At 35.1% G+C, this 20,335-nt stretch overlaps 1 protein-coding gene across 7 annotated transcripts in view; it reads left to right on the forward strand.

Moving 5' to 3' along the window:
- The window catches only part of LOC143224898 (calcium-binding protein E63-1-like), a 47,348-nt gene that overhangs the window by 22,313 nt on the left and 4,700 nt on the right, over positions 1 to 20,335 (forward strand). For 5 of the 7 annotated variants that reach the window (XR_013013503.1, XR_013013506.1, XR_013013507.1 and 2 more), the window contains 2 exons: positions 2,267 to 2,403; positions 3,250 to 3,361. Coding sequence is in view for 2 of the 7 variants with exons in the window: in XM_076453347.1 (XP_076309462.1) it covers positions 2,267 to 2,403; positions 3,250 to 3,361; positions 10,139 to 10,212 (323 nt within the window). In the remaining 5 variants the exon portion in view is untranslated. Of the gene's footprint in view, positions 1 to 2,266; positions 2,404 to 3,249; positions 3,362 to 7,650; positions 11,167 to 20,335 lie in introns of those variants that run through there. The other 2 variants (XM_076453348.1, XM_076453347.1) reach the window with 2 other exon arrangements.

The raw sequence follows: 20,335 nt of genomic DNA on the forward strand, positions 1-20,335 counted from the left end.
TTATACAAATTTAGAGAACAGGTGGGACTTGCGCAATCCACATCCAACAATATACATCAGATGCATCAAACTGAAACACATGTAGATATTAAAATAAATTCATAAAAGTAAATCCGTTACAGTTGTGATGTCATTATTTCTTTTTGGGTTCCACTTAAATTATCAGGTAAAAATAATTCAATTTCCAGTCCATTTAAACAAAAACAGTTTATTTTTTTTGTTTTTTTAACGTTGGTACAAACTCGAACACCTTTTTAATTTGCAACTTGTAGGCCTACATTTTCAGCCAATTTATTGTATTATAGAACATAAAAGTAGCACAATAACTACAGCATTCACTCCAGAAATAATTCCCTCAGTCTCTATTTAACTTTAACTCGTGCTTCACGAAATTTGGTTATCAAGAACATATTGTCTCACACTGGGATACCGTGCAATTGCCTGGTCACCAGTGTAATTGTTGCTCTTTGAAATTGATTATAAATTTTAATTTAACCAGTAGACTGCACACTGACTAAACAATTATAACTTCAAATCATTTTCTAAAAAGCAACAAATATACTGATCTACCGCACGACTGGCCGGTGTCCCAGTGAACCATTACACTCCTAGTTTTATAGAAGTTCTAGGCCTTTCTTAACTTCCTGAACTTAGCATTATCATTATGTTGAAAAAGAATTTAAAGCAATAATTATGCACTTGAGGAATGTTGAAAAAAGTTTTAAAGGCTTATAGAAATTTCGTTACGTTTGAAGTAGTCTTTTGTAAAGTTTTCTGAAGTGTTTTCTTTGTTTTTAGTTTATTTATGAGACTATCAAAAAGATGACCCCTCACTGTATGATTAACCTAATAAAACGTATTATAGTCATTCATTTATATCAATCTTAAAAGTGGCTCAGTAATCTCTATAAGAATCGTAACTCGTGTTTTAGAAGCATTTAAGACTTCCTTGACGATAGAATTGTTTTTTAATTTAATTATTTTTCAAAAAATGGCTAACAAAGATTAAGGATTATCTGTGATTATGTATTGATTTGTGGCAATAATAGTGATATATTAACGTGTAGTAAACAACAGTACTCCTTTGAAAGTACAGAAAAAATAGACAAACATAAGTGATTTTCTTAATAATTATGAAAATGTTACTTTAACTGAGAATTTCATTGAACGTGCTTCTGTACTTACACAAACGGATAATTAGAACTTTAGAGTAAAACATCTGAGAGATTGCGTGAGTTCTTCCAAAGTCAAACATTGATTTTCTCAACTTTAATTTTATTAAACTAAATAAACTCAAGACATCTATTCAATTGAATGATACATTAAAGAAAAACAAACTAAAGCGTAATTCTGATATAAATGATGCTAAGCAGAATACTAAATCCGATTTTTAGCGAAATAAGCCATAAGATTTACCGCTAAGCCACCTGTGTACATAAATAAGGTAATGTAAAAAGAAAATTAAGAAATATCTTCTTTCATTTCTGAAATGAGGAATATACTTGCATATATATATAAAAAGAAAAACATATTCGTAGCTTATTCCAACGGCAGTTTAGTGCAATTTAAAACAAATTTGATTTTTCTTATCCACACACACACGTACAAAAACAAGACTATCTTGCATGCTTCCTGCCCCCATCGGTTCATATTTACAACGCTAAAATCAAGGGTTCGATTCACCTCGGTGGGCTCAGCAGATAGCCCGATGTGGCTTGCTATAAGAAAACACACACACATGCTTTCTAATCTAATAGACTTTGATTCTTTAACGTTTAAATTACCGATATGATTTTTACACTGTTAATTATTGATATGGTATACGTGTTCAATCATATGAAGTAATATTACGTTTTTTAATCGAATATAAAGAATCGATCAAATAAAATTGTGTAAAATCGCTGACTTTTCAAGTAAAAATACATAAGATAACCTTAGTAGTAAAAACTGGAAATTAGCTGTAATATTGATAGTATTCGTTTTTTCATGTTTTGTATGACTGATACGTTGGTAGGTGCCATGTAAGCAATTTCTTGTATGGACTCCTAAGTGTGTTTCTTATAGCAAAGCCACATCGGGCTATCTGCTGAATCCATCGGGGCCACTCCAAAGTAATTTGGTTCTGAATGAAAGAGCTTATAAAACTGTTTTCAAGTACAAGTGATTCCATAACGGCACTGCTAGGATTGATTAGTTATTAAAGTAATTCACACGTTTTAAGGCTTTATACATACATTTTTTCTTAATCATTTTACATTTTTTTTAGATGATGGACTGATCAATGAAGAAGAATTCATGACCTGGATGGCAAGACTCCAAATATCTATGAAAGACGACGTCATGGAGGACTTACTAGCAGCGTTTAGAGTGTTTGACAAAGATAGAAATGGTTTTATAACAAGAGTATGCACACAATAAAATCCCATTCTTGTTATATTTAGTATAATACGGGACAAAGTTTCATATATAGTGCCATTTAATTCACTTTTTAATAATAAAATAAATGTAAGAATTAATGCATATATATTCAAATGTAAAGGGAAAAATTGAAATATGAATACAAATTTGTAATTAATTGAGCTATGATATGGTTATAATACTCTCAGTACCAATCTTCATTTTTGTGGGGTTATAGGTAAGTATATAAAAAACGCTAAAGCAGCGTCAAACCCGTAACTGTCATCATAAACCCAGATGGAAGATACGGCTATTAAATTCCATTGTATTTAATTTTACTACTGAATTTTTACGAGAGTGAATGAAATCGGTTAGTTTGTGGTGACATCTTTTAGACTTAGCATATCCCTCTTCGATGCACTTGAGGGTTACGTTGAAATTACGTTAATTAATTGAAATTAATTAGATGTTATTCATCATTTTGGCATGCACAGATAATCTTAAAATAGTTAAAATTAAAATCAGTATTTCGAAAAGTAATAGGTTTATTCACGAATTTGGACTGTAAGCGTTTTTGTTTTTTTTTATAATATGTGTGTAGAGAATCACATAATGGTGCATCCTGCATAATCTATGCTCCGGCAAAGGCGGTTTTTATAGTGTTAACATATTTTGAAATACATATTTTCAAATTCAAAATCAGTTTAATGATATTACTAGGATAAACGCATCTAGAAGTACAATTGAAATAATATCCTATAATGCTGTTTTAAAAGTATCAATAATTTTTATAATGAGCCATCTATCTACTTATTTAGTTGTTACAATAATTCCTGTAATTCTGTCCCTCAGGACGAACTACGTGTTGCCATGGAAATGATAGGTGAGCCTCTATCAGATTTGGAACTAGATGAATTGCTCAAAGCGACAGACGTGGACAACGACGGCAGGATAAACTACGAAGGTATGATACAGTTGTTTAAATCAGGGATGGGCAACTTATTTTTTTATAGTGGCCACAACGTTGGCCACACTTCTCAAAAAATTTTTGAAAGATGTTAGTTTAATCAAGATGATTGCGTTTCAACTAACCTTGAAAATTGATGGGGTTTTCATCAAGTTTCATGAAATTTTGCTTAATATCTATGCTCAATGAGCATATTAGCTCTGGCTCTAAATTTATGTTAGTAAGCTGAGATCTATATCTAGACTCGAGAAAATCTGGCGTAGAAAATGTTGCCTCACACACCCATGTGGATACAAACATGGAAGATAGTTTTGAAATTGCTATCTTTAAATCAGGAAGACTCATTTATCAGAATAGTGAGCTACATCTCTCTGATAGAACACTTTTGTTTACCTTTTATGTGTTCTACACTTTGCAGGGTAAGCATCTCGTCTTCAAATCCACATTTATCCGAAGACAAAAAAGATGTAATTTCCTTACTGAAATTTCCTAAATCAAATTGAAATGGATCATACATAAATTCAAACATCAATGTCAAATTTTTAAATTCGGAGAAACATGATTCAAATTTCGGAGATGGATTTTTGATCCAGTTTACACAAAGATCATCTTTAGCATAGTCCTTATTATTTTCTAGAAAACTATTCAAATTTGAAAAAAATGAGTCAAATCATTCTTTTGTAATTGTTCCGTAAGGAGTTTTAGCTTTAATTGAAATTCGTGAATAGACTGTGATTGCTCGCTTATTATTTGACCTCTTCTCTGAAACTTCGTATTCAAATTATTCAAGTGAGTCGTCATGTTGCATAGAAACTGCAAATCACATTACCATGACAAAGTTTCAATTTCAGAGAAATTTTCAATCTTACCTTTTTCAACAATATATTCTTTTAGTTGAGAAAATAAGGAAGTAAATCATTCCAAGACTTTTCCTCAACTTAACCATCTTATATTTGCAAAATCAGTAAGTACACTGCTGGCCAAAATCTTAAGGCCAATGAACATAAAGACAAATATGCATTTTACGTTGATACACTCAACCACTTATATGAGTAGAGCTTCGAAAGATGAAAATAAGAAAAGAGAAAAAAACCTTTTAGCATTTAATAGGGAAAATGTGAACACTATGAAATTAGTCTAAATACTAGCTGGTCAAAAGTTTAAGACCATACCAAAAAGAAGTCCTAAACAGGGTAGGAAATGCCCAACAAGAGGTCTCAGTAGTGAGTTGTACGGCTGTGATTGCAAATAACTTCAAACATTCCCTTTGGCATAGTCGATATAAGCGTTTGCAGAAGGCTGGCTGAAATAATATTCCAAGTGGTGTAGATGGCTTCACGAAGATCATGCACTGTTTGGAATTGACGTCCATTTCTATAGACTTCCCTTGCCATCCACCCCCAAACATTTTCAATAGGGTTCAGTTCGAGCGAACACGCTGGATGGTCCAAAAGAATCACGTTATTCGCCATGAAAAAGTCCTTTGTCCTGCGGGCATTGTGGATTGCAGCGTTGTTCTCTGAAAGATCCAATCATTTCCACACAAGCGAGGGCCTTCAGTCAATAAGGACGCTCTCTCCAACATGCCAATGTAGCCAGCTGCTGTTTGACGCCCCTGTATAACCTGAAGCTCCATTGTTCCACGGAAGGAGAAAGCACCCCAGATCATGATGGAACATCTTCCACTGTGTCGTGTAGAAAATGTCTCCAGTGGGATATCCTTATCGTGCCAGTAACGTTGGAAGCCATCTGGACCATCCAGGTTAAATGTTTTCTCGTCAGAGAACAAAACCTTCGTCCACTTTTCTGCGTCCCATGTTTGGTGCTTCTCAGCAAAGTTTAACCGAGCTGTTTCGTGGTGTGGAAGGAGGCATGGCCTTTGAAGACGTTTACCGTTTTTAAAGCCTTTCTCTCGTAGATACCGTCTTATTGTTATTGAGCTGCATTCTGCATTCGTAAGGGCCTTAATCTGGTTTGACGATCGGCTGATGTCTTGCCGCATAACCCATCGAATCCTCCTGCTCAACGCCGGCGAAATCTTCTTGAGCCAACCATTGAAATTGTCGTTCTGTATCCCTCAGGGTCTGTTAAGATATTTGCAACAGCAATTTTACTACGCCCAATCTCACCAGCGATAGCACGTTGAGAGAGACCTTGCTTTTGCAGCTCGACAATTCTGCCACGTTCAAATTCTGTCAACCTTTAGCCTTTGCCATGTTTTTACCCAATGTAACACAAGAGATGTCACTGCGAGATGTTGACAACGCTAATGCTTGAATACAAATGACTAAATTTTGTTATGTATTTACCAATTAACGCTTTGTTTCAGTATGGTCTTAAACTTTTGACCAGCTGGTATTTAGACTAATTTCATAATGTTCACATTTTCCCTATTAAATGCTAATTTTTTTCCCCTTTTCTTATTTTCATCTTTCGAAGCTCTACTTAAATAAGTGGTTGAGTCTAACAACGCAAAATGCATATTTTTCTTTATGTTCATTGGCCTTAAGATTTTGGCCAGCAGTGTATATCAAAAGTACAGTCACTGCTTTTCTTCAGAGACTCAACAAACTGTCGATGGATGAGAGAGCTTCCACTTCTAATATAATTCACAATTTTTACAACAATGTCCATCAAATTTTTCAATTCATCACTTTTAGACATTTGAGCACATAGATATTCCTGATACAAAATGCAATGGAAAGATGGCAGCATGGACTTCACATTACTTCCAATTAAATGCTGCTTCAAAAGAGAAACGAATCCTAATTTTGTCCCAGTCATGGCGGGAACACCATCTGTTTTGACAAAAACCAATTTCTTAAAATCCAGATTGATTTTTTTTGACATTTCAAGAAATTTTTCAAAGATGTTTTTACCACATGTTTGATCTCGTATTCTACAAAGGCCAAAAACTTCTTCCCTCACTTTGAGACCTAAAGTTAGATATCGAACCCAAATTATCAGCTGTGGAGTGTCACTAACATCTGTTGACTCATCTAGTGCTAAAGAAAAATACAAACAGTCTTTTAGTTGTTCAAGCAACTGATTTTCTATGTCTTTCACTAACTCTAGCATTTTACGAACAATTGTTCTTCGACTTGACTGCAAATTATTTACCTTTTGAAGAATATTATCTTTTATTTCTGAATCATAATTCTTCAAGAGAGTTTCAATGACCACAATCAATATTTCTTTCACTAGTTCAGCATCAGAATTTTTTTTTTTTTGAGCTAGAATCCAAGCTACTTTATAGCTAGCTAACGTAACTAGTTCTGTCGATGATAATATAAATCTTTTTAGGCCTCCATTTTGTTCATGAAGTTGTGCTTTCAGATGGCTAATTTCATTCATACGGTTTTTGTTATTAACTGGAAATTTTACATCAAATTTGTTGGTTTATCTTATCCAGTACAGGACTCGGCATGGCCTGCTGGTTAGCGTGCTCGGCTCGCAATCTGAGAATCATGGGTACGAACATACTTGCTCTTTCAGGCGTAGGGACATTATAATGCAATGATCAATCCCACTATTCTATAGTAATAAAATAGTAGCCCAAGAGTTGGCGGCGGTGGTAGTGATGACAAGCTGCCTTATCTATATTCTTATACTGCTAAATTAGGGACGGCTAGCGCATATACCCCTTGTGCAGCTTTTGCGAAGTTCAAAACAAACGAACTTACCCAGCACAATTATTTACAAGTTCTGCAACCCCTGTTTTTGGCAAACCGTTACAGTTCACTTCCCTGTACACGCCTTTTGGTCTTTCCCGATATCTGTAGTGCCCTTTCTTATAGAACACTGCTTTCACACTATCTTATCCTATCGTTTAACTGTTGTCCCTAGTGGCTCGGTTGTAAACTAAAATGTGAGGTTTGATCCGTTTTTTGCGCTTAACAACGAAAAATAAATCTATCAGATATTGTTTCTTGTTCTTTCGTTTACTAAACCGTGTACTATTTAAATTGCTCAGATAATTAATAAACACGATATTCACAAATGTACCTATGCTATGCTCTAAAAAGGGTTCGCATCTAAAACTGTATTACATTAAGTTTTGCTGACTCCCCAGTGTTGTACTGTTAACTATTTTCCTTAATAACCTCTACGTATCTGTCTTGACAATGACACGAATGACTGTTGAAAAAAAAATAGCAACAAAAACTGCATATCTGTATTATTCGTGGTAAATTTATTGATAACAGTTGATTACTATGTTTGTATAAGCTATGCATTGGTAGTTATTTTGGAATATCTGAATCTTTTATTTTGTTTGTTTTTTCCAGAGTTTGTTCGTATACTGCTATAAAATGTATGCCACGTCTTGTAAGAATCTTCGAAAATGTTACAAGGATGTGTTAAACGTCGCATCGAAAACTGACAATAACAATTTCTTTCTGCTATCTGTAGTTGGACAAAGATCATCTCTATTGAACAATAACTAGCTTTTCTGTAAAATGAAACGTCTAACTGATAGTTTGTGTGATATTACATCACAATAAGACTGATAATAAAATAAAGTGTGCGATTAAACTTGCATTCTTCCTTGTGAAAACGCGTCCTCACGCGTCTTCAAACTACGGAACAACATATCATGTTTCGAAAGCCTGACATTGTACACCATTAAACATTTCATTTGTTATTTCAAGCGTTTGTCCGAGAAACGTATCATTGCCTTTGAAAGTGACAATACTGCATTTTGAAACTTAGGCCCAGCAAGAGTTCCATACTTCTATCGGTGTTTTTGCGACAAAATAAATATATAAAAAATACAGTCAATAACTTCTCACTACAAGTTATCTTCAAAATGAAGCTTTTCCAGGCATGTTGTGAAGCTATAAGAAGAATATAACGTAATCAGAGGAAAATAACATCTTTAAAACTAGTTATAAATAATCAGATTTCTTTTTTTTTCTTTCTTCTTCCAAAACAGACGAATTTAAATATTCATTAAAATTATTTTTCATAAAGAATACAATAGGTGGTGGCGTATGCTGTTGTATTAATCAATCTATAAATGTATAATCGTTGAACTGATCAACGTTGAACGATTCTTCCGGAAATCTAACTGTGTGTGTGGTTTATAACACACATGAAACGTTTTGTGCTGGTTTAATGCGATTCAAAGTCAGTGTTACTGGTTTTATCAAGAAAATTTCTCTGACTTCCAGAGTTATATTAACCATCGTTTCTAAGAAATGTGTAATGTATACAACAGTACCGAATTTACTGTCTAATATTATTTGCATTTAAGTCAAAGCCAGAAGTAGTCCTTAGAAAATTGCTTTTGTCAAAACAGAAGATACCCCTCCCTTACTGTATGGTGTCAGTGTATGTGAGAAATGAAATTATTTTATAATAAAATAATCCAAGTTTGTTTGTTTTTTTTTGGGAAATTTTGTAAGTAATGAAGTTTATTATAATTTGTATTTTAATCAATGCTGTGCATTTTAAGCGTCTATCTTACGCCTTCATTACCTTTATATTTCGTCAAAGTAACTCACTTGTAATAATTTTATAAGCTATTTTTTCAGAGTTAATATGGGAGACGCTGGTATGTTTATCAGATTAACACTCCTACGAAAAGTGGGGCCTAATAGGCCCCAGAGCAACTTGAAAGGTTATTAATATTAGGCTAATAATTTAATGAAATGAAATCAAATGAAATGGCAATTTCATTTAAATACAAAATTATTAGCCTAATATTAATAACCTTTCAAGTTGCTCTGGGGCCTATTAGGCCCCACTTTTCGTAGGAGTGTTAAAAAATTATTGTTGGAGGCGAACTGCACACACAAACAGGTTTTAAAACTGTTTGTCATGATTACTGTTGTACTTTCATACAATCGATATTGTACTAATCTTATTGCTAATAGTCTATCTACACTTTTTATACCAATTTCTGGATCAACTAAGCAGAAAGACTAAACTAATTTTAATTTAAATGTAGAGTATTCTTCTCAAACAAATTACCAGTCATTTCAGTACTCGTGCTTGTGTAACGACGCACCATCGCCAAGGAGTTGATAAATAATATCCCTAACATACGTACTGAGACTAAATGTATTTTGATCTAACTGTTGTGCTTCTGCCAGAATTTTAAACGTCGACTGTGGAAAAACCTGATTCAATATTTATATTGTTATTTAATACTACGGAGATTATATTCCTTCCTCTGTGTAAGAGGGATAACTTTGCTCCTGTTTTCATGTATATTATTTGTTAAACATTATTTTAATGTTTTTAATCCTTTGATCCAGGCCAAACTGTTCAATGTTCAAAATTTTATAGGAAACCAAAACCTATCTGATAATCACAGCCGATAAACAAAACTCTCACATAATTGTTATCAAATTTGATATTATAACTTGGACTATTTATGTCCATGACTCAAGATAAAAGTGTTTGTTCGTACATTTTAATATTAATCTACGTTATTTATTACAAAGTAATTTTTGTTAACACTAATATTCTAACTCTATGGCATTATGTATTTAATAATTTAGAAAAGTGAAATGCACCGGATAAGAATATTAAATTGTTATACAAGTTATAAAGCGCTGCTTGATGGCAACTCTAGCGATTAAGTGTAAAATTAAACTGTCGTTAGATAATAGTACTGCATGTACGTTTCTTGTTGATGGAAATTTTAGAGTGAATTTGTTTCATGTTTTTTTCAATAAAACTATAGTGGACTGTCTATGTTCATCGCTAGTAATCGAGCTTTCGATTTTAGGGTTTTAAGTTCGCTATTGTGTTTGTGTTCTCTTATAGCAAAGCCAATCGGGCTATCTGCTGAGCCCACCGAAGGGAATCGAATCTCTGATTTTAGAGTTGTAAATCCATAGACTTACTGCTGTACTAGTGGTGTTTTTAAGTTCGTTAACTTACCTGTGTTCTACCGTGGGATGTTTGTAATAAATGAGAGACGGTATTACTCTAGAAATTAAATAACATTTGATTTTGAGCGAAATATATCAGTTTTTGTTGTTGTTGTTGTTTTCTTGCAATGTTTGATTTATTTTATTATGTGTTAGAACTTGATCTCAAACAATATTGTATTGATATACGTGTAAAAGAACACACAAATATGTAACTTTCTCATGAATTTGGTAATAACGGTTTGGATTAACAGTAACATTATAATAAATAGGCAAACAATGTTTTATAGCATAATGAAGTGATTTAATTTTGTGGGAACGTAATACACGTCAGTTTATTATTATATTAGCATAATGTGCTTCCTTAGTCAAGTAATAGTAATATTACTTTAATAAAAAGTAGATGAAAGAATTACAAAGTCGATCGTATCGCTACTAAATCAATTTGTTAAAAAATTGTCTTCTATATTGTAGATCATAATTGAAACTAACACTCACTCAAAGTTATTGTGATGTTTTTAAATTGATTGAAATTTGTCTTTATTCATTACTTCTGTTTTCTCTTCTTGAAATCAAAACTATTATTTAAAACAAACTTAAAGCCTTAACTAAGTCTAAACTGAAAACTATTAAGTGATTTCGCTGGTACTTTAGCATAAAATGTTTTGCAAATAATTGTTATTTTATGGTGATAGCTAATAAAATAATTTTTATTTCGCTTTGCAATAGAGTCAGTTAACCTACTATATATTTATGGTTTAATGCAGACGACCACTGATTCAGGCTGAGGTGATCTGTAACGGAAAAACGTATCTTATCTAATGTAATTAATCTATCTCATGTAAGTACTGCAGAGTGCTATAACTTTATTGTAAAGCTTTGTGATAAAATAAAGGTTGAGATAATACAAGTTATAACAGACGTTTGTAGTTATTTATTTGGACAATAAATAAAAGGAAAACATGTTCTTCACCACAGTGTTTGTGATGTTTTTTTTTAGCAAAGCCACATCAGGCTACCTGTTCTGTCCACCGAGGGTAATTGAACCCCCGATTTTTGTGTTGTAAATCCGTAGACTTATCGCTGTACCAGCGGAGGATCCATTGCGTTTAACCCAACTATAAACTTTGCATTATACGTCAAATTTACCAATTAAAATAATTTGTAATTAAGAATTTGTCACAGTTAAAGGAAAAGGAAATTAAAAAAAGTGTTTGTAAAATTTAATTATTAATTTTACTTTAAAATTTATTTATTATGATAAGAAATATTTTTATAAAACGTTTGATTGTTTTTTGTTAAACATGAAGCTGCCTAATGGACTATTTGTGGTGTGTCCAGTGCAGGACTTAAGCCTCGAAATTTAATGTTATGAGCACTCAAGCTTATCGCTGAGGCAGCAGCAGGCTTTCTAGTAAGAACTTACACATACACATATATGTTAGTAAGACACATGTACATAATATACCTCAAATGTTTAAGGGAAAACAAGAAACCTGACAAAACCAATTCAATATCTATGAAAGTGGGTACAAGAACGTATATCTGTCAGTAGTAGGCCCGGCATGGCCAGGTGGGTTAAGGCGTTCGATTCATAATCTAAGGGTCGTGGGTTCGAATCCCCGTCGCACCAAACATGCTAGCCCTTTCAGCCGTGGGGGTGTTATAATGGTACGGTCAATCCCACTATTCGTTGGTAAAAAGAGTAGGCCAAGAGTTGGCGGTGGGCAGTGATGACTAGCTGCCTTCCCTCTAGTCTTACACTGCTAAATTAGGGACAGCTAGCGCAGATAACCCTCGTGTAGCTTTGTACAAAATTAAAAAAAAAAAAAAAAAAACAAAACTGTCAGTAGCATTCTCCATTCAAGCATACTGTGTTTATTCAGGTATTAAAAAGTATTGTGATAGCCGTTTATATATAGCGTATTCAGATAAAACTGATTATCATTACAGAAACAGGATAGGTCCTCTTTATAGCAAGGTATCTGACAAGATATTTGCTGTGGTGTGTTTAGCTGAAACTGAATAAACTCTAAAGCAGTAAAATAGGTCCTCAGAATAACAGGATATTCAAATAATATATCTATTATTTTTAATAAATAAGTCGTGAAAATGGAGGAAAGAGATTAGACAAAAAGTAAAATATGAAACAAACAATCTGTAGTGTAATAACACTTATTACAAGCACAGCGTGTGTACTTCCTCTTGTTCAAAGATGGACAATTACTTTTCTAGATTCTCTAAACTGCTTGCTCTTCAAGATCACATACCAACTGAAAAAAAAAAAAAAACACTATTGTTTCTACTATGCAGGAACGTAACACTGCAACATAACTAGTCGTTCGCATAGGGAAAATATCACCTGAATTACAAATGAAGGATACTGTTATTAACTTTCTTGCATAACGTACAGTATCTGAAGAATATTGCCAACAGATAACACTATATTTTCTTTTCCTTAACATCAGAAGGAAAAGGACAACTGGAAAAAAAATTAACTTGTTTCTTTGACAACACGCTGTGATAAAATTTCACGTTCAGAGAATAACTAATACGTTTCAGAATTCTGTGCCAAAACTGGAAGTTATAAATACATAGTATTTTCACACACCTCACTTACCTATCTTTTCTGCTTCACGTTTTTCTCAAGCCAACGATTAGTTTTAACCTAAAACCAATAAAATTTCAATTCTAATCCAGGTCAAAGAGTGTGTTGACTTTCTCAAACCCTTGTGAGCACACACAAAATACACAACAATCTTTTAACAAACAAAATATAATACATAGTCAAGTTTTTATCGGTACAAATCATGATACTGTTAGAATGTTTTCTATTGTTAGATGGCTAAAATAATGCTAAGACCAGTACACATAATTATAAAGAATTAATTAATTTTTTCAATATTTGTTATACATTATGTTCGCTTTGAAACAAGTTGTAGAACTTGGCTCATAAAAAAAATCCATAGAAACTATGCAACTAATGTATCTCTAACTCACAAGTAAACTTACTAGGAGAATTAGTCATTGAATAACTCGCTAAATGACTGGAGTATTCTCACTACTAACACTGGGCTTAATCACTCAGTGATTGCTCATTAAGAAAGTAAATACGTCACTGAGTCTTATGTTTACATCTCTTCATGTTATACGAAACTTCTAGATCAGTGGTTCTTAACCTGAGTTCAATCGAAACCCAGGGGTTCGGTGAGTCAGTCTCAAGAGTTCTGTGGAGGTCAAGACACACACACTGTGTGTGTGTCCGTTCCGTTCATACCACTTGTACGATTCATGACGTCATGCTCCACTTGGCCGTCTGTGCTGCAGGGAACTTCGTGCACTTAGCAGTCGACTTGTGACTGTAGTAATCGTGTATCATTTGTGATTTTTTCCCTAATCTTTCAATCCCTTCATACTAACTATGCCAAGCAAAAACAGAAAGTGATCGGACGAATACGTACAATATGGATTCACGTGTATAACGAAACATGATGGAAGTCAGCGTCCTCAATGCATGATTTGCAATGCCAAGTTGAGCAATTCTAGTCTAACACTGGCAAAACTAAGAGAATACTCCCTAATGTTGCAGGGAGATGGGAAATACAAGAACACAACGTTTGCTGAATTCAAGGTAAAGAGAGCCAGATTCGATGAAAAGGCTACTTTGCCTGTTCTTGGCTTTGTACCCATCGACAAACCAATCCTCACAGCATCGTACAAAGTTGCGTACTTGATTGCAAAGCAGGGCAAACCACACACCATTGGTGAAGCACTCGTAAAACCAGCTGCGTTGAAGATGGCGAATATCATGCTGGGAAAAGCTGCTGAAAATAAGTTATCCAAATTCCTCTTTCAAATGACACCATCAGCAGCAGAATAGATGACATGAGCGATGACATCTTGGCTCAAGTAGTTGCAGATCTGATTTCAGGCCCAGCAAAATTCAGCCTTCAACTCGACGAGACCACTGACGTTTCCAATCTAAGCCAGCTTGTTGTATTGATACGCTATATGAAGAACGACGAGATAAAAAAAGATTTTTTTTATTTTGTAAGCCTCTTACAACAACAACTAAGGCAGCCGACGTAAAGAAACTTGTGGATGACTTCTTCAGAGACAACGATCTTTCGTGGGATATGGTTTCTGTAGTTTGTTCAGACGGAGCTCCAGTCATGCTGGGACGAAACTCTGGTTTTGGTGCGCTGGTGAAAGCCGATGCACCACACATCATTGTAACGCACTGTGTTCTGCACAGGCATGCGTTGACAACAAAAACCTTGCCTTCAAAATTGGCAGAAATAATAAAAATTGTAGTAGAATGTGTGAACTTTGTGCGAAATAGTGCCCTGAAACACCGCATCTTTAAAGAGCTGTGTAATGAAATGGGCTCTGAATTCGAGGTACTTCTGTACCATTCTAACGTTTGGTGGTTATCCCAGGGAAAGGTGCTGAATCGTGTTTTTGGAATTAGCCCTGTTTTTGCGAGAGCACCAACATTGTCATGCAGATTGCTTCGAAAAATCTGAGTTCATTCTCATTTTGGCGTACATGGCCGATATCTTCAATGCTCTCAATCAACAGATGCAGGGCGGTGAAGTCAACATCATCGAAGTGGAAGAAAACCTGAAGGCTTTTTAAAAAAAGCTACCGTTATGGAAATGACCAACAGAGAATAACTTCGCAAACCTTCCCCTGTTGGACAACTGTGTAAGTAAGATCGAAGATGTGTCTGAAATCGGAGACATTTTTGTACCAGGGGAACTGATACTTGCTTGGATAGTGGTGGAATCTTGGCAGTGGATAGTGATAATTAGCTGCCTTCCCTCGAGTCTTACACTGCTAAATTAGGGACGGTTAGCACAGATAACCCTGGAGTAGCTTTGTGCGATATTCACAAAACAAACAAACACACGGAGTAACCATGAGTCACAATTTATGCATATATATTATCTTTTATTTAAAAAAACCCTGGTAGCCTGTCGGCCACCGCTAATTAGGGTGGAAATGTCTAGGAGCCGACATAACTTTATATTCTTAAAGGTTTTTTAATACTGCTATATTCACAGTTCTTCAGTGTTTGACAAATTAAATATATCATTCTATTTTCTTATAATAACACATCAGAGCATTGTAGAGCACTGTACATAATCGGTAATATACATATTGTTTCTCTAATATTCTACAGTACATAATTTAGATTAGCCTATATTACGTCTTATGAAGGGTAAGTCATAAATCCTGGTTACTGCGGGCAAGTATATCCTACAAACAAAATAAAAAATGGAAATACGACTGTAAGGTGCTTTCATCTATAGTTAGTAAGTAATATAACTACAGATGTGTGGTAATACAGTTCTCTCACCTCGAAAGAGGTAACTTGCAGATAAATATGTGTTTTTCTTATAGCAAAGCCACACCGGGCTATCTGCTCAGCAGATAAATAAGATTATTATTATAATACATATTGCCGTAACTGTACGGGATTGGCTGTACTTTAAGCCAAAGTAGGTATATTGAATGAAAATTTGATTTATTTATTATTTCGAGTGAACTTTGTTTGATGCAGGTATGCTGATTTTCTGAGGTGCTGTCCTTCTTGGTCATCCTTGGGTGTTTCCTGCAAAACTTTGTTCATAAAACTTTTACTAATATTTTTATTTGTTTGCTTAGGAGCCAGTTTAATCATGGCACAGCTTATTGTCGTAAGTACTACAATATTACTAATGTTATATTATACAACATCATCATTACTTCATTATATGCAGACGCATGAATTTCCATTAAAATTTACTTTTCGTGCTATTGATCTGGCAAATGTGCAAACAAGTTGTTTCAAGTAAAGTTTCTCAGCAATTTCATGTTCTATTGACAGAGTGAATAGTTCAACAAGTCTTTCGTGCGTCATGGTTGACCGTAAATACGTTTTTTATCAAATTTAGTTTGAAAAACTTCGCTCACCACTAGCCATAGACACAAGGAGTGTCAGCAGAATACGTAATTCAATAAATACGTATGGAACACTATCTGCCATCTTTTTTTCCCATATAAATTTCAAAATGTCTTGCGGTAATGCACGCTTCTTGATCCGTCTTGCAATTAATTCTAATTCACTGGACAAATCTTCAGCATCAACGTTGCAAAGCCTTTACTAGTTATAAGCAATGTTCCATTAGTTCCTTCAATGATGTTGTTTGCATTTTGTGTATATCATAAACGAAGCCAAACAGAGTACTTGACGCGCGTGTGTGAATTTTTGTTCAACTAATTGTATTGCTGCGTCCAAGACTGTAAAATAAAAGTTTACTTTAAAATTTTACTTCGTGTTCTGAACTGGTTCATCGTCTGCCTCGTACGTAAACTGCTTTCTCCTTCTTCTCATATGAACTGGTTCTGGTTCTAATTCTGCAGATATACCCAACTCCTCAGCAAGTTTCTGTGCAGTTATTAATGTTTTCTCAAATTCTTTGTATTTCATACAGGTTTATAAGATACTTTTTTTTTTTTTTAAAACTGTTCAACTGCAAAATATGTATCAAATTTTTTCTCTTAAATATTTTTTTAAGCTATATTAACTTCAAACCAAATATCATTGTTTGTTTTTGAATTTCGCACAAAGCTACTCGAGGGCTATCTGTGCTAGCCGTCCCTAATTTAGCAGTGTAAGACTAGAGGGAAGGCAGCTAGTCATCACCACCCACCGCCAACTCTTGGGCTACTCTTTTACCAACGAATGGTGGGATTGACCGTCACATTATACGCCCCCCACGGCTGGGAGGGCGAGCATGTTTAGCGCGACGCGGGCGCGAACCCGCGACCCTCAGATTACGAGTCGCACGCCTTACGCGCTTGGCCATGCCAGACCACCAAATATCATACCAAAGAACAAGCGAAACATTAAACTTTAAATTGGAAGTTTTATTTGCAAGACCGCGCGCCTCAACCCGTGAAGAATTGCCAGACGATTCCGTAAGGGAAATAACATCAGAGATTTCAATTAAGGTATCATGTATATTGCCTAGGTGGTACCGAAAATATTTCAAAGCAGTAATATGGCTTTCTCAGCTTGTGTCATTTAATGTTTAGTATTTGATGTTTTAAAACTTCCCAGTGACGTGTCGAAGCTGAAAAGTACACATAAATATGTTGTCCCAGGTCAAAGAATGCTGTTGCCTCCAGTCAACGTTTGGCAGAATCATTAACAACCTGATTTAAAGAATATGCACTACAGGGATCGAACAGTGCTCGTGGATTAATGTCCAATATTTTCCTTCGTACACTATTTTATTTTCCTTTCATGTTGCTTCCATTATTATAGCCTTGACCACGCATATCTTTGACCAGTAGTGACATCTGTAACTGATAAAGAATAGCGTCCGTCATACCAGCACCTGTTGTGCCCTTAATTAGTACAAATTCTACAGAATGTTCTTTGATGCGTGGCACTGGCTCGCAATTATCAGTGTCTGAAGGTATGTCTACAAATCGAAGTATTACGGTCATTTGTTCAACATGGCTTACATCAGGTGTACAATCTAAGGTTATCGAATAATACTTAGAAGCGTGAGCAGCTCCTAGTATTTCTTTGTTTATCGCATTGCCTAAGAGCTGAACCAGCTCATTTTGTATATATTTCCCAAGGTAATGTACACATGTCTCACTGTCTTGTATCTTACGAAGATGTTCATTCATAAGTGGATCAAACAAAGCAAGATATTCTACTAACTTCAAGAAGTTTCCATTGTCAGACCTGTGGAGGTTGTCATGTGATCCCCTGGAAGGTAGATTTTGTATAACAAGAACTCTCACTAAAGCAGTAAGTTGTCCCAAGATTTTTTGCCAGTATCTTTCTTGTTGTTTGATTTATCGCATATTTGTTTCTTCAATTGTTTTTTTTGTTCTGTTCAATCATAGTTCAAATGTTCCTTACTTTTTTCATGCAATGCTAGAATTGCAGATATATTTTTTCCAGTCTCTGCAACCTTGATCAGCAAGAGACGAAACAGTCTGGTAGGCAGTAGTAAACAGTTTACAACAGAACCAAAATACCGAGTCCTTTGACTTGGAATACTGTAATTACTTTGTTCGCCAGTGTCAAGTCTTTTATTGTAACGAACTGATGAGAATCTTCTTTGTTTATAGTCTTTAGGGAAATCGTATTGCTGAAGTTGTTCTGATCCATGTTCCACCAAGAATAGTTGCAGATGCTCGTCACATTTGGGCCAAGTATCAGGGTCACTATAGTCCAGATTAGTGGTATTTTTACTTTTATGTCTTTTCAAATTGCGATTCTCACAATCACCATTTTCTATTTCTTTATTTAAAAAATATTCACCTTTATTTTAAGAAACTGTGGTTAAAACTAGTATCTCGTTATTTATATCTGTTTGATCTGTTCAATTCTGACATGCAGACGGCAAGTGAACCAGTTTTTGTTCGATATCTTTTTCAGCTTTCCTTTAAAGATTCTGTTTTCCAGACAATTTTTTTTCTACAGCTTTCTCCAGTCATCAGGTAACTGCGTTATAAAAATAATATAACAAAAAAAATTATCTTACTGTTTGGCAGGATAACCAACTCTTGATCTTTGTTCCACTGACCACTGCAAGACGAAGACTGAAGTGACAAGTGTCATGAAGTCTTCGGCAGCTCGTGTTTTTCACTCCACTCCCACCCACGCCAAAACATGTGGCACGTCATACCTAACACCACACGACCCAACACCCCTTCTTCCAGCCCTCCCCAACATCATGTCGCCCGTCCACCTCTCATTCACGGTTGACCTCATTATTCCCCATCCTGCCCTGACCTTCCACCCCCAACCAGAAGCGTCGGCTTTGGTTGTGACAGCGAAATGTCATTTTCGTAAAACTCTTCAGACAGTTTTTTTTTACAACATAACTGAGTTTTCGTATTTTTTACGGAGATTAGGTAATTTTATTCAGGGCTATCCAGACCAGTGAAGCAGATGCACTTGCATAGGTCAAAATATTAATGTATCATCTGTATTGGTCAAATTACTGACCAGTCGGTAACCTCATTTTGTCTGTGTTAACGAGCCTTGGCCCTTAACTGCCTGAGAGTAACTGTGGCCTCCATAAAGTGGCAGGTTAATCTCTAAATTTTAATCTGACCTGAGACTCAGAAGCTTGTTGTTCGTTGTATGACGCCTGTGAATGTGTGAAGTCAACTCGTCACTTACCAGATGCTGTCATTCCTAAATGCACGTGTAGACTACTTGGCGGTGTCTTTGATGTAGTCGGCTGGGAAAAAAGATGGAGGAAAAGGGTTATGGGGCTGATCTCAGCTGCATGTCTGTCTCGTGACGGGGTCGTGGACTGACCTGCGGGCAGATCGAATAGGTTGAATCGGTTTAGTCGTTGGAACTTCGACTAATACCACCCGCTGTCACGCGCAAAATTTATTTTTAAATGAGGATGTCGTGGCGAATGGAGCTCATAGATACTAATTTAAGGCTTTACAGTTCAAAGAAAAGTTACTCGAACCCGAGACTTCCAATAGAACACTTTATTTATACTTTCAAACATTTAACTACATACATATATACAGTCTAACTTGCTAAGGTTTATTATAGACAGTTAGTTAATTTTATTACCATGGTGACTGATGTTAAGGAATAATGCCATTAATAATAATTACAAAGAGCTTAGGTATGAAGACATCTTACTTTTCTTTCGTTGAGGTACCGAACTGTCTAAATTACTTAGCTGACCAACAAACTAACTCTCTGGGCTTATTTTCCAAGCCCTTTTATATTAGTAGGTGGGTGAATATCGGCTCACTGAAAGAAACAGCTGGTGTCCGATTTACTATTGCTCTGAGTTTTTTTCGTGAAAAAAAAAATATTACTGACACACCATTAGAGTGTCAAACCTTGTTTACGAACTCCTACGTTCTCCAGTTAATTACTAATCCTCTTTTTAACACGGGCTTGGTAGATTTAACTGACCACATGACCTCTTCTCTACACATGAAAAATATTTTTCCCACCATCCGAGAACAATGGCTTGATTGTAGCGTCGTCTTATTAATCGAGATCTTGTTCAATATATAAGTTTGTATACCTCCTTAC

This window comes from Tachypleus tridentatus, chromosome 9 (genome assembly GCF_004210375.1).
Source record: "Tachypleus tridentatus isolate NWPU-2018 chromosome 9, ASM421037v1, whole genome shotgun sequence".
Taxonomy (NCBI): domain Eukaryota; kingdom Metazoa; phylum Arthropoda; class Merostomata; order Xiphosura; family Limulidae; genus Tachypleus; species Tachypleus tridentatus.